The 15,792-nt window shown below is 40.6% G+C and overlaps 1 protein-coding gene across 1 annotated transcript in view; it reads right to left on the minus strand.

Annotated features, from left to right (window-relative positions):
• Positions 1-4,540: 4,540 nt before the first annotated feature.
• The window catches only part of SLC35E3 (solute carrier family 35 member E3), a 70,892-nt gene continuing 59,640 nt past the window's right edge, over positions 4,541-15,792 (minus strand). The window contains exons 4-5 of the mRNA XM_069229182.1: positions 11,293-11,375; positions 4,541-10,113 (exon numbers count right to left, since the gene is read on the minus strand). Of these exons, the coding sequence (XP_069085283.1) occupies positions 9,927-10,113; positions 11,293-11,375 (270 nt within the window). The 3' untranslated portion in view covers positions 4,541-9,926. The remainder of the gene's footprint in view (positions 10,114-11,292; positions 11,376-15,792) is intronic.

A 15,792-nucleotide genomic window follows, 5' to 3' on the forward strand; every position in this document is an offset into this window, starting at 1 on the left:
TTCTGACTCATTTCCTTTTACTAGAAACAAGAAGTATGAATCAGTGCTTATCTGAGATTGCCAAGGAAAATGGACCATGCTGCTTGACATCATTCTGCTAAATTTAACAAAACAGGCTTCTCCATTCTTTGAATTGCACTTATAGGACAAATTAACAGAATATCTGTAATGGCATCCTACCACATTCCACAATTAAAAGCCCACGTTTCTGTCAGCATATCTATTCAGGCCACATTTACCATCTCGAAATGATGCATACACATCTGGTTATTCATATGCAAATGTCTACCTTCCACAAACTCCTTTATTGTATGATAATTTTCTATATCTGGAGACATCTTTGCACTCATTTCCTTAGTGGTGGTTTTCTGGTGGGAAATACGTAGTCCTATATCCCAAGCCAGGGATCAGAGAAGTGTTTCCCTATCACAACAGTGATGGAGACTAGCCTTTATCCTTCCTGCAGGGTAACATGTGAAATGTCTGCAAAGGCTCAGTGCTTACTTCCAAGTGCTTGAACGAAGCTTTGGAGTAGTGATCCATTGACTGCTTTAGATACAACTGAGCTAGTGAAAATATAGTTGCATGCTCTAGCTTGGACTTCATGTAAACCATAGGTTTCCCATCAACACATGTCAGTGCTCCAAGCACAGTTCTAAATGTATGGACTTGGCAGGGTACCTTTCCTTGACCCCAAGTTCCAGCTTTCAGCAGTAGGCTTCAAATTAATAATCAAGATGCTCAGATTAGAATGTGCCCCTTCAAGGGCTGCGAGGCAAAACGTTGTAGAGATGCTGGTAAGAATGAAATCAAGCAAGTGTTCTCCATACTATGAATGAACTATTCAGCTTTAGTAAAAGTTCCATTACAAAGTACCATCAGAAAGTTCTGTTGGCTGAGTTTTCATAGTAATGACCTTTGTTTGCCTCATAGACAAATGTCCCAGCAACCTGGATTGTACCTGCTAAAAATCTGAGTTTTTACAGGTGTTCACCTCTTGCTAGATATAATTTTAGGTCACTTCGTCTCAGTTCTGCCAACAGCCACAGGAGGAACTACTCATAGCCTCAGAAATAATATTGTGCAAACCATTGCAGAGGCTGATCAACAGAATATTGTTTTATTATTCCGAGGTCAATAAGAGGAGTGGCATTAAGTTAGGTACTAGCAGTAGTCACGATTTAGTGCTTAATGTTGTTTCTATCTTCAGCTTTTCATCCTCCAATTGCACGCCATCTAAAGCCTCCTCTATGTTTGTAAAACCTTACAGAAAATATTGACCTTAATTTCAAACTAACAACTGTTCTCTCTTTCCTTTGTCTTTTCATCATTCTTCATCCTCCGTATGCTTACTCAGAGTGTAGCCTAGTTGTCTGCATGAATGACTACCTTACTGTTGTTTCTGTAAAATGCCCACCTCATTTCACAGATCACAACCTTGCCTTCTCTGAAACCAAATCCCTACAATCCGGCAATACTTAATCTCTTCTAGGCCATCTATTCCTCCAACGAAACATTTGCATGAACTCACTTAGCCCCCACTAATGTACACCCAACTCCTATTAATTTATTCTACTACAAAGAAAATGGATAAGTGTATAGGATAGTTTTCTTAAGAGCTCAAGACTATGCTCAAAAACCAACATACAACTGGATTAACCACCAACGTTGGATTCTAAGTTAACCATCTCAAAGCACTTCAATACCTCGTCGGGGGTTCATAAGCGCTATATGGATGAAATTAAAATACTTAGAAATGACAAGGATACCTGCTATCCAATGATTTCCAAAGGATAGGTTGAGGTTAGTGGCCGCTGTGATTGCAGTAGTTTGTGTCCAGATGGCTGTTCACAGTCATATCAGTTAGAGACTCAATAAGTTTCAGTTTAATGTGTGTGCTTTTATTAAATGGGTTACAAAATGCTATATGGTAGCCCCATAGAGGTGCCCCTTGTAAAAGTACCAAATTTTAGAGACACGTATAACAAATCAGGTCAACTGTGGTCATGATTTTTGGTCGCCGGCGACACCAATAGGATTGGACCCATATACTCCACCAGTGACTTAGTTAAGGTGCTGTGGCATGCTAATGTGACAGACGTCACCTCAAAAGGAGGGTGGGGCTTCCCTGCTAAGTAAATGAACCCCAAGTCTGCAGAGTTTATTTGATGCACAGCAAAAGGCATTGGTTGCGCTTTTCTGAAGTAAAACAGATAGGTGGATTTCTGTTTACGGCATATTCAGAATGTTAATTCTTTTTTTAAACGATATTGCATGTTCATGCCACACCCAGGAGTACCTTAACACTGTAAAATAATGAAGTGATTTGACTGTGTGCATATTTTACGGATGAAGTTTGATGAAGAGCAGTATAGCACCAAAATAATATGCACGACCTGGCAGGTGCTACTACTGCATAGAAACATTTTACTCCCTACACTGGGTGCAGACTGCATTGGGCATTCCTAGGAAATGACTAATTGCAATGCCTGTCTGGGAAGCCTGCGTTCAGTAGAACGGGATTTAAGAAGGACGACAAACATACATACATACATACATACATGCATACATGCATACATGCATACATGCACGCAACCCACCCTTCCTTTCAAACTGTGAGGGTCAAAAAACACGTCATGAGTTAAAGAAAATACGCTGCTTGCTGTATAAACACTTTGGGTACTAAAGGGAACCCAGACAATGGGTAATAAAGGGCGCACAGGCAAACACTGTTACGTTAGGAACAATGTTAAAGGAGGTGTGTCCCCAAGGCACTGATTCCTGAATGGCGGCGAAGGGACTTTATGGCTATTAGTAAGGTCTTGCAGGTCAAGCTTTAAATGCATTACAATAACGTGAATGTAAGGTTTTTAAAATATCTATTTTAAGGCGTTCCATTTATTGGGCCGCATGTTTATTTAAAATCTGTGCTATCGCGAAACACAGATTAATCAGTTGGCCTGCTGTGTATTCTTGGAATATGCTGGGAGCTTTCTATTTATTTGAAACAGCATACCTCTTATATGGGCACTGAATTATGACCTATTGCTACTTATAACCACGGATTTTCTTGTCTGTTCTTTCTACTCTGAATAATAACATTCTTACCAATACCAAGCTCTATCCCATGCGCCATAGAAATCTCGCTCCCATGCACCATACCAAGCTCTGGCCCGTGCAGCATGACCAAGCTCTGGCCCGTGCAGCATGACCAAGCTCTGGCCCGTGCAGCATGACCAAGCTCTGGCCCGTGCTCTGCCCCGTGCACCACACCAAGCTCTGCCCCGTACACCACATCAAGCTCTGCCCCGTACAGCACACCAAGCTCTGTCCCGTACAGCACGACAAGCTCTGTCCCGTACAGCACGACAAGCTCTGTCCCGTACAGCACGACAAGCTCTGTCCCGTACAGCACGACAAGCTCTGTCCCGTACAGCACGACAAGCTCTGTCCCGTACAGCACGACAAGCTCTGTCCCGTACACCAATGGTACTCAACCTTTTCACTTCGGTGGACCCCCATTTAATCTTCACTGGAACCTGGGACCCCCCACTGAATCATTATTGGAATCCGGGGACCACATACTGAGTCATTACTGGAAGCCGGGGACCACGGCCTAAGCATTTTTGATGATTTGAACCTCAAAACAATACACAAAGATATACAGAAACATTCCAAACACATAAATAAGTGATAACACATTTTAATATGCAAACAAATATAAATTAAGAAATTGAAGCGTATTTTATTTAATATGCAAACAAATATACATTTTTTTTTTTTTTTTTAAACGCAGGTTGGAGCTTTTCTAAATTCAATTGAAGCTGCACATCGTCCATACAATATTCTGTTTGATGCACCTGCATTGTTCCCACAAATCAGAGGATACTGATTTTTAGCCTCCAATTTCAAATTCCTTGACATTTACAGTCCGTTTTAAAAATGTTAACTGTACATTTATCCACTTAAATTTATATGCACAGTACTATTCTTTTAATAATATTTAATTTTCTAAGCAGTCACAGTCCCCCTGAGGAGAACTCGTGGACCACAGGTTGGGAACAACTGCCATACACCATACCAAGGTCTGTCCCGTACACCAGGTCTGTCCTGCACACATTAACTAGCTCTGTCCTGCGCACCAAACCAAGATATGTCCTGCGCACCAAACTAAGATCTGTCCTGCGCACCAAACCAAGATCTGTCCTGCGCACCAAACCAAGATCTGTCCTGCGCACCAAACCAAGATCTGTCCTGCGCACCAAACCAAGATCTGTCCTGCGCACCAAACCAAGATCTGTCCTGCGCACCAAACCAAGATCTGTCCTGCGCACCAAACCAAGATCTGTCCTGCGCACCAAACCAAGATCTGTCCTGCGCACCAAACCAAGATCTGTCCTGCGCACCAAACCAAGATCTGTCCAGCGCACCAAACATACATCACTAAATCAATACATACTTGCAGGAGCTCTAAATGGGTTGCAAAGTTACACATTTGATACTAAATGGCAAATTAAATAATCACTCAATCCAGGATCTCTTGTACAGCAAAAATTGCGATTTAATGTGCTCCTTACCTGTACATCATTTATAAAAAGGTAGAGGTTCACAGCACTAAAAATAAAAAACATAATTCGTACATTTTCTTTAAAGCAAGGAAGTTTCTCTCTGTAGGCATCTTGCATTTACCGACTAAAAGACGGAACTAACAGATAGTCCCATCTTTGGTCAGTTCAACCGGTTGGCACAATCCAGGTCATTACAATTTTACTTTGAGGTCTTCTCACCTCCAACCCTTTTGTGCACAGCACAAATTATGAAGTTGGATATCGGTCTATAAAGTATGATTTAAATACATAAGAACTGACATTTTCATTTGAAACAAAATTAGCACAGTACATAGCGACACAAACAAATTAGTAAGAAATGTCAAAGGTTTTTTCAACCCAGCGAGCAAAGTTAATAAATCAACTGTGTACAGTTTAGGAAATAGAAAAGAAATAAAATACACGATATACAATTTTAAAAAGGTGCTGCATTTTAGACCGTAAGTGCTTGAAATGTCTTCAACAGGATACAGACCAACTGTGCAGTTCATTCTTGGTCTGGTGCCGTAGTCCCAATAATAATCATCTCCTCATGGTCGAAGTACAGCAACCGAAATTGATTTTGTTGCTGTATTTTTCTTGATTGTGCATCACAAATTAATCAGTCAACATCTAATTGATGCAAGAGGTCCTCGGATTGGTTGTTCAAACAGCATTTCTAACCAAAGACCTCTTTTGTCCACAAACATAGGAAAGTAAAACTATGGTTTGTTAGTAGCAGATTGTAGGGTTTCTTAACAGTGCTAGACTGACAAGATGAAACAAAGTTTAATCTCCTTCACTTAACAAGAGCCAGGATGTTACAGACTGTTCAGGGACCTCCTTATAGAAAGTACCCTGGAAGCACAAGGGGCTCGCGCACCTCTTTTCTATGCCCTCAGGGCCCTTTGTTACTACAGAAAGAGTCACTGATGCTTCAGCAGTTACGTAGTATGTGATGTTGGATGTGAAACGTGTTTGCATACCAAAAACCCAAAACACCAAAGACCCACAACTAAGAATTCTAGGTCAGTTGCTGGATGAAAGTTCTTCTCCAGGTGGTCTACAAATACTCATAAGATAAGTATTTCAAAATTCTACTTTTGGTGAAAGATGGTCTCATAAAGAAGGGTGCAGATAATGTGCACAAGCTAAAACTAATATCCATTTTCAGAATAATACTATCAAATTTCTAAAGTCGTTATGAAGGCTACGAGGAATAGATGCAGATGAAGAAAAAATACCTCAACAAGAAGCCCCTGGCCTCTGCAAGTCAACCCATAGGATCGTACTCATGCAGAAGCACAAGAATAATGATGTACCATGGACCAATTTGATCCAATCCACGTTTTCCAGTTCAGAGGATTAACCCCACAACAACTAAAAGCCATGAACCTATATGGATTACAAAACAATAATTATGGGTTAGGAAAAAAAGAGCCAGGATAGTTGTTTTGTGCAATCTCCAATAATCCCTACCGAGCAGGCACTTCACAAAGCTTGGAGAATTGTTGTTACCCATCAACATCAAGCTATGGCAGATGGTGTGAGCTTCATAAAGTTAAACACAAGCCACAGAGTGAGGTTAGAGAGAATGTGATCACATGATTGTGAGGGTCAGCAAATTACAAACAGACTACAGGAGAAAGAGAAAACCTTTACAATTTAAACACTACCATATATGGGAATTTTACTGAACGTGGAGAGGAAAAATGATGGCCGTCTGAGGGAATTCGCTGCATTTTAACATGAATAGAAAAACAGAAAACGAGTGAGCCAGTTAGATATACTGGATAACATTCCAGAGCTTACAGTGATTCGCCGGAGTACGAACTTTCAAAGGAGGAAACAGCGCTGCAGTGTTCTTCCAGACCTGGCATCTGGTTCTGAAGAGGGCAGTTGGGTCCCCTGCTTCTCAAACTTGTATATGTGATTTCTTTAATACAAAGTTTGGACCCAGCCATATGCAAATCAGTCTTGACCCTGCCTCTCATGGGGACAGTCCAGTCCGAACTTCCAGGCCCGGTCCTCCCTGGACCAGAAACAAGCATCCTAGGACTGTTTTCAGGGTATCACCCCTCATCAACCAGGCTAGCTTGACTCCAGTGGCATGGGGAGCATGGGACCTATGTCTGGGCACACCCGTCCCACTTAGAGTGACAAAAGCAAAAAGAACAAGTGCTGGACGGAATGCTGAACAATGTCAAACATTCACCTCTATTACAGAGATCTGGGCCTAAATCCATTTTTTTTTGCTACCCATGCCTTTCCAGTTTGGATCCAGCCATATGCAAATCATTCTTGACCCTGCTTCCAATGGAAGCAGTCCGGTCCGAACTGCCAGGCCAGGTCATCCTTGGACCAGAAACAAGCATTCTGGGACTGGTTCCAGGTATCAGCCAGGCTCGCTTGACTCCAGCGGCACAGGAAGCACAGGATTCCATTCATCATCTGTTCTTTATGCTTTTGTCGCCGTCCAGGCGTGGGTCCTGTGCTCACTAAGTGACTGGATTCAAGCTAGCCTGGCTGATGAGGGGTGATAGCCCAAAACCAGTCCCAGGATGTTTGTTTCCAGTCCACGGAGGACCTGGCTTGGCAGATCGGGCGGGATTGTTCCCATGGGGAGCAGGGTCTAGGATGATTTGCATATGATTGGGTCCAAACTGGGGTGGCGTGGTGAGCAAAAAAAACTTGATATATTAAACCCAGATCTGTGACTGGGAGAGATGGGAGTTTCAATATGGAAAAACAAACATTTGCATCCTCATGGAGTACTTTCATCTACTTCCCCGATAATAAAAGGAACCTTCTCCACCTCTCAAACATACTGACTTTCATCCCGTTCCTTTAGCTACAGGTAAAGAAGCACTGTTGGGAGTTTATAGATAACTCACATTAAGGACAGCCAGCCCCTGCAACCCAACCTGTATGGACACCTTTCGCTGTACTACGTATGGCAAAGGAGATTGTACATATTATATATGTGTGCTGTTGAAAATTAAGACTTCTTTACCTCTGTGTTTGTTACAAAAACAATCAAGTGAGGTAACAAGCACCGGGACTGTGTAATAAAGTGATTCGACCATGCAGCGCCAAAGTAGATCATGTGGGAAGCCTCAGTTTAGAATTCTGGTCCCACCGCTTTGCAACGTAGCCTCTAGACTACATAATTCTGGTTTTATATCAACACAATGAGATTAGCCTTTTATGTAAAACAGGAATGTTCTTGCTTAGGACCATGTCACTCTTTAAAACTCGCTGGCCAGCGGTTCAAACTTTGTAATTCAAGGTTGCATACCTCATTTAAAATAATAAATAAAAAATAATAATCTGCATTTAAGTGACGGGGCATTTCAGTCGTAGACACACTGATGAAGCATTCACAGTATAAGATTAGAAATTCTACCTTTGCATTACGGTGGCCTCGCAAGAAGCATCATGCAGCTAATGGTCAGTTACGCTATAGCACTGCTTAAGATTTACAAGATGTTGTTATGGTGCTAAGTGGAAGAGGCAGAGGGGAACAAAGAGGCAACCCAACAACTGGGGAAATACCCATACGGAAGGACCTTCAATCGTGTATATAGGAAGTAGGTTAGAGTTGACTGAATGAGAACACCACTGGTGACAGGGACATAGTGCTAAAAAGCCACACACCCCAGTATCCAGCAAATCAGGTGGCCACTTGAGGGGGGGAGGGGGGCACTGAAAAGTGAAAGTTTCTGGGTTGCTCTCCCGTTGTTCACTAGGCAAGCTTCCATGATTGTTTATTTTAAAAGGCACTGATGATGAGCTACCTGTCTTTAATGATGGTCCACACATTGACTTAGGAGCTGTCAAGTTTATTCCAACCGAAATGTAATTGACAAGAAATAAGGTCTTCAGGCACAATGTGGCATGGCATGATCCCTCGCTGCTGACCTACACAAAATGAGTCTGCCACTCACAAATGAACCAGCGCGAAGTCCTGCCTTGGCTCCTAAGATCAGAGTCAAGCCTCCTAAAACATGGATTCCATATCTAACAAACATGGCAGAAACAAGTTCCTTTTAAGGTGCAAATACGGAATATTGCATCTTGAGAGGAAGTCACCAGGGCAGAATCAGGGCAGCACTAAAATGACCTTTCGTGTGCTTGAGGTTCCGCATTTGCAAAGTCATTTACTTTTTTTGTCTTTATAATAGTGACCAAAATCACGTTAATCAAACTGCATTCCATGAAAGTTACCCTCCCCTGTGATCTAATAACAGAAATTCTTTAATAACACTGATTGTATGTGACCTGATAGCTGCCGGCTACTCTCTTAAGGAAAATCTCAAAACACCCAAATTTCTAATTAAATCGCATTCCCGCTTCACCCCTCGTTCCCACGCAGGCTCCCTGTGCAACGCGACAGGCAGCACCTCCGCTTGCCCACTTTACAAATCGAGTTGGTTCCTGCAGCCTTGCTTGATGTGGTGTATGCCAAAGGCTAAAAAAATCCTTTTATTTTGCCCAGAAAGTTTCCATTATAAAGTACAATGCCTGGCAGTGCTTCACTGAATACTGAGAAAAGTTAACACTTGATTACTGGAAACATGAGAGGGCCAAAGCTTTTTATTTAAGGGCTTTGCATTACCATGTCCCCAAAACTGAAATATAGAGACATTACCCGCAAGGGTACAATATTAGCGTTGCCAAATTTTGGCAAGTGTATTTTTGCAGGTTCTTGGATTTTGGCACTGCTTTTCCATTATTACTGTTTGCAACGTGTATGAGCTTTGTTCAGCCTTCTCAAATAAGAGAGCAATTAGGAAACCGTGGTGCTGTTCTCCATTTTCCACAAATATATTAATTTCGAAGCATTGGCGAGAAATAAACAATGTGTTAAAAAGGTAATTATACTAACTGTATAAAAAGCCAACAAAGCAAAAAAGCTAAAACTTGTATAGTTTGCTTTTTTGTCTTGGCATGGAACATCACTGAATGCATACACCGTAGTACTTTTTCCTCACAACACAGAAATCCAAAAATGGGGAAACACCATCAAATGCTGTTCTTGACTGGCCAGAAATCTCCACTCCCTGGCTTAAAACTGAATACCAAGAGACATATGCACACTGAAAAGCAGCTTTAGCACGGGTAGGGTGTGGTACCTACATATGGTTCATAGTTATGGATGGCTATAATATAGATATAAAATTAGTTAATTTGATCTGACGGCCACATAAAATGTAAAATCCACTGTCTTGAGATACATTCAAATGTTAGGGCAGCCTCCTTCCGTAGTTCCTTGGCACAGGTACAGGCAAGCGCGAGGCAGCCACAAAAGTACATCTCCCAGGTTGCAGAAACCATCCATTATGGGCGCTGGGTCAGTTTGCTCTTATTCTCTTCCTGTTCCTTAAGTTTAAAGTGTGTGTAGGCTAAAATGCCGAGCAGGGTGCAGGTGATTCCTAGACCCTGGTTTAGCGATAGAGGGTCTTGAAACAGGATGTAGCCTCCCAGTAAAGTGATGCAGAACTTGAAGTGCCCAAACATGTTGTATCTGCAGATCTTAGTTAAGGAGGATGATGTCATGTAAAACAAGGACCACTGTGTACATCTGGTGTCGCAAAATAGTATAAAATGAGAGGTAAACCGGGAGAAAACGTGGGCACACAACATTAATAACATAGCACAGAGCTCCATTATAGACCTTGTCCTTGACAATGCAGACCTTAAATGGAGGTCGAAAACTTTGGGTAAAAAAACAAGAGCATCACTTTAGGACAAAGGCGCATCAGGTACTCCACTTAAGACAAATATTCCCCAATTCCTATCTCTGAAAGCCAGGCGTACATCGATACCCTCACGCCCACCTCACCTGGCCCCAAACTTTATAAAGTACAGGTTCAATAGATCTGAAGCAATGACGTCGTCGGAATTAAAGGTTATCAGGAAGGTAACGTTCCCGTTTGAAAATGGAAGCTGAACCTTCCTATGGCTATAGCCACTGCCCACTACACTTTCCGAGATAACTATACAAACTTGCTTCTCTGCTAACTTTACAATTCTTGCAAACAAAACAAGCTCAAGCTTAAGTTCAAGTTCAATGTGTAATTTAAAAAGTGCGTCTTAAAATCCCCATTCCAGTTTGGCCACACACATGCATTTCAAAATTGCTCCGATTCTCAGTTCAGACCTATTGCATTTACAAGCCATTTCAGGATAAGATGGCGAAGGATTCGCCCAACTATTACAAAAAATGGCCATGGCAGTATGACAGGGTCAGGCGGCTCAAGGTCTGCTTTCATACACAAGTATAATTGTGTCAACAGCCGAAAAGTGAGATCCTTCATTCCTCTCTGTACTTGAGAGTAAGGCTTGAGGTCCTCTGAGCCCACAAATAGTTTTCAAGCACCTTGTCTAATTACAGTAAGCATATGTAGTTCACTAAAACAAACACCAGATAAAACAACATCTGCTCTGTATCCGTTCGAAGATGAGGTAACAGTTGCATAAACGTGGGTACTTAAAAGATCATAAGTCGTTTTTCATGGACACACATGAAAATACCCGTTACCGACAATGTGCCATTCTCGAGTTTCATACCAAAGTCCCACAAAAAGGAGAAATTAATACTTCACCGACAAAGGACCACAATGATCATGAATATAGAGCAGTGACACGTATACTGACACTGATCTATAAATTAGAGGTAATAAATAGAGCATCAGAAGGATACGTGACCGGTGAGGTTGTGCCGATGATCCAATAGATGGACAAGTTCACCAAGAATGCAATTATTCCGGACAGCAACACCAGACCCTGCAAGAAAAAACACAGACAACAATATCAAAAAGTCTGAACCTAATCAAAACTCACAGCAGGATTATCCATATTTGTCAGTGTCTTTTTTAAATGATTTCCAATTGCATTGCAGCAGATAAGGCTGGACAAACATCAATAGAGCGTCACTTTAATTTCTACTAAATGTAATTATGCATTTTCAATTCCCAGTACCAGATTTACAACCCTTCTATTTACACAAATCTACATCATGAAGCAAACTACACTTACCTAAAAATTCAAAATGCAGAGAGATCCACGTACCAAATAAAAACAATGTCATGAAACAACAAAGAGTTCGAAGGCAAACCTGCAGGCTTTTTCAATGGGTCAGAACACCAAAATATAAAAAGCGAGCCTTTTAGCTTTATCAAGGGGTCAGCACATCAACATATATAAAGCTGACTTATTCGCTTTATCAATAAATGAACAGTCATTTATCATCAATAAATATAATCCAGTGTACTTCAATACACAGACATACAATAATATTCACTGTCACGTAATAAAGCATTTTTCTTCAAAACAACAATAAACATGTGTTGGGCCTTTCTATAACATTCATCAAGCCACAAAATGTGGCCACAGAACCAACTACAAGGGGACCATGCCCTCCAGCTAAAAAGCTTGCAGCTCCTGATCTGAGTGCTTTAAAAAATACATATGGTAAGCTTTCCTGAGGTCATGTGTTTAATAACCCAGGAGACTTACAGCTACCCCCCCCCCCAAAACAAGTGAGAGAAAAAAAAATGGTCTGGGGGGGCTGCTCTGCTCCCCGCATTATAACATGTTGGTTGTGCCCCTGGCCAGTTTGTGGCACCACAAAACAGCTAGAAATATGTAAATCAATAAGGGGCACTCTTGCCCGGGAAGAATGAATAATAAAAAGGAGATGATCCGGCCACTCATTTATTTTATTTATATGTTTTTAAGTTAAACTTTGGGTGTCCTTGTCCTAGCCGAGACACCCACAGTTTTAATGTGGTTGGGGCTCCCCTGCGGCCCATGCCGGCTCCCCGGTCAGCACCCATCCTGGGTGCCAGTCTAAACTGACATTTTTTATTTTTTGCATGGGTGCCCCGGTCCCACCTGGTGGGGTGGTTGGTGCATTTGTTTTTTATGTGTTCCCGCCGGGCGGGGGAGCAATTTTCTGTTCCCTGCCTGCCAGAGCACAGACAAGTAGATAGATCTCTGCTCCAGTCTGGCGAGGGTTTTCTGCTTCCATAGGTTTTTACATATGCTGCAAATGTAAAGCCTGGGCTTTTTCAAAGAATCTAAAACATTTTGATGTATCTTTTTCTATGCGGTATAGAGTAATATCTCAATTTATTACATGTGTTGCTAACTTCGTGATCGAAGTCTCAGAATGCCCCTGTAGCCTTGGGTACACTGGCAGAAAGTGCCGAACATTTGCGTGCAACAGATAGTCAAAATACACATTATCCAGTGGCAACACGTTTCGATAAGTTCCATTTTAGTAACCATAGTTTTCCTAGCTTTTATGCAATTGGGAAAATGGAGTTGGATCCCTGGGTGGTAACAGACTACTCCAGTTGAATCTTCCTTCATAATTGATCTTAATACCAAATCCCCATATGGTTTGAATTCAGGTGACAAATTATCTGTACGTTTGGACCGAATTTCCATTATGATTTTGTCCTGCTGCAGTTGTATAGCTAGCCCTCTTGGCTTAAAGTGACATTATGTTGTTCCTTTTATGTTGTGGTCTTTTAACATGCGTTTCTTCTCTTAATCAGATCACCAGTTAACTGAGGATGATAAAAGAACATTAAGTCTAGGTCTCTCCTTCTGCCCCACTGCACGATTTAATTATGCTGAAACTCGCATTGACCTGTTTAAGTTTATTAGAAAATTGAAACTAAAAAAATGGTTTAAATTGAAAGGGAATATTGGTAACAGTCTGGAACCATCTAAGAGTAATGACTGTGATGAACATGTTTTATCTATTAGTGACGTTGATACCTTGTTAACCCTTCATGAGTTAGAACAGGATCATACTGTACAGATTAATGAACATAATTTATATCAGACTTTAGATGAGTTGGGTGTTGTATAGGATCGTGCAGTTCCGTCCGGTTTTAAACCTAAATCGACATTTTTTCCAAATATGAATCATGACAATATTGACACCTTTTACGATATGGCAGTCCAAGGTCTGACACATTTTCGACTTCGAACATGGTTTAGACCTAGATGTAACAACAATATGACATTTAACCAGAGTGAAACTATTAGATTATTAGCGGAAGACAGTGATACTATTATCTGTCCAGCGGATAAGGGAGGAAATATAGTACTTTGGAAGAGACAAAGATACATTGATGAGGTTATGCGACAACTGAGTGATACACAATTCTATAAAGTTGTGACCAAAGATGTATATGCTAACAGTATTACAGGAATATGGCACCTTCTAGCGCAGTGGAAGGATAAGGGCCTTTTATTATGGGAAGAATATTGTTTCCTGAAAAAGGATTTTCCTAAGTTACCTATATTTTATATTCTCCCTAAAATCCATAAGGACAGAGTTATCCCTCCGGGGAGACCAATAGTATCCCCATGTGGCAATGCTTTGGAAAATGTGTCCAAATATGTGGACTTTTTCTTGAGAGATTTTGTCATGAGCCTACCCTCTTATGTGCAGGATACTAAGGATTTCTTAGGCAAATTGGAAGGCATCATTTGGGAAGAGGATTTTTTACTTATATCCCTAGAGGTGAATTCTTTATATACCATCATTGATCATGAGAAGGGCATACAAGCATGTAGACATTTCTTGCATACTAGATCCTTAAGATATTTAGCACATACAGATATGATCATCGAAATGATACTGCTTGACCAATAACATCTTTTTATTTGACGGTCAGTTGTATAAACAAATCCTTGGGACCGCAATGGGAACCTGCTTTGCTCCCAGCTTTGCCTGTCTGTTTTTAGGCCTATGGGAAGAAGAAATTTTTAAAGATGAAGATAAATATCCTGAAATTAATCAGGCCACATTGTGGCTCAGATATATTGATGACTTGTTTATAATCTGGAAAGGATCCGAGAATGAGGCTATACAGTTTATTAAGAAACTTAATGAAAATGATTATAATATCAGATTAACATATAATATCAGCCATTCATATATTGAATTTTTGGATACTAAAATTAAGATTAAAGATAAGATGATTCATACTGAACTCTTTTGAAAAGTCACAGCAGGAAATAGCTTACTGCATGCTACTAGTGGACATCCTGATAAACTCAAATGGAGTATCCCGTATGGGGAACTATTGAGGGCCAAAAGAATAAGTAACACAGATGAAGCATTTGAACGAGAACAGGAAGATATGGTTATAAGGTTTAAACAAAGGGGTTACCCGGATTGGGTAATCAAAAAGGCTACAGAAAAAATTAAGAAGGTTGAAAGAATCCATACCCTTTTTGATAATACGGCTAAAGTGGAAAATGAGAACAATGAAGATATCAGATTGATCTTAACCTATAATGAGGATACTACACAGATTAAAAAGATTATCTCTAAACACTGGAATATCTTGAAGAGTGATCCAATTATGGGTAAGGAAATTCAGAGATGGCCCTTGATTACTTATAGAAGAGGGCGTAATCTTCATGATATGTTGAGATCAAATGATGTTTCTCCTATTTCTCATTTTAAGGAGCATAATCTACAAGGATTCTTTCCCTGCGGTCACTGCAAAGCCTGTCGAAACAGTGTGGCTAGAAATGAGTATTCTGTAAAAAAAAAAAACAGGGACGAATAGACAAATCAAGCAGTTTTTAACATGTAGTACTCCATTTACCATTTATGTACTGGAATGTCCCTGTCATCTTTGGTACGTGGGAAGTACAAAACATGCAGTGAAAAAACGTATTCTTGATCATATGCGGGCTGTTACATCAAAAGATCCTCACTATCCTGTGGCCAGACATTTTCAGGATTTTCATAATTCTGATGTGACCTTATTATCTTATTTTGGCATTGAACATGTGCCATTGCACCATAGAGAAGGTAATAGAGAGTTGACTTTACGTATAAAAGAATCCAAATATATTGTGGATTTGGAAACTAAGAAACCGGGAGGAGCTTAATACTCACTTATTTTGAGGATTAATTTGAGGAATTGATTATGAGGTATGGGACTACAGTTCATTGCATATTTTGTTTTACCGTAATGAGTAGTGGTTTTTCTATTATATCTGATTATAATTTTAATGTATTCATTTTAATTCTGTTTTTTCAGAATGGAGGGGTCCGGATGGATTCCTGATTCCGGATTGCATTATTACTTGTTCCTTCACGGGGTGTCAAGGGTATTGGATACATAGAAACAGCGTTGAGTGTGTTTTTGTATAATGATCCGGA

Source organism: Pleurodeles waltl, chromosome 4_1 (assembly GCF_031143425.1).
Source record: "Pleurodeles waltl isolate 20211129_DDA chromosome 4_1, aPleWal1.hap1.20221129, whole genome shotgun sequence".
NCBI lineage: Eukaryota > Metazoa > Chordata > Amphibia > Caudata > Salamandridae > Pleurodeles > Pleurodeles waltl.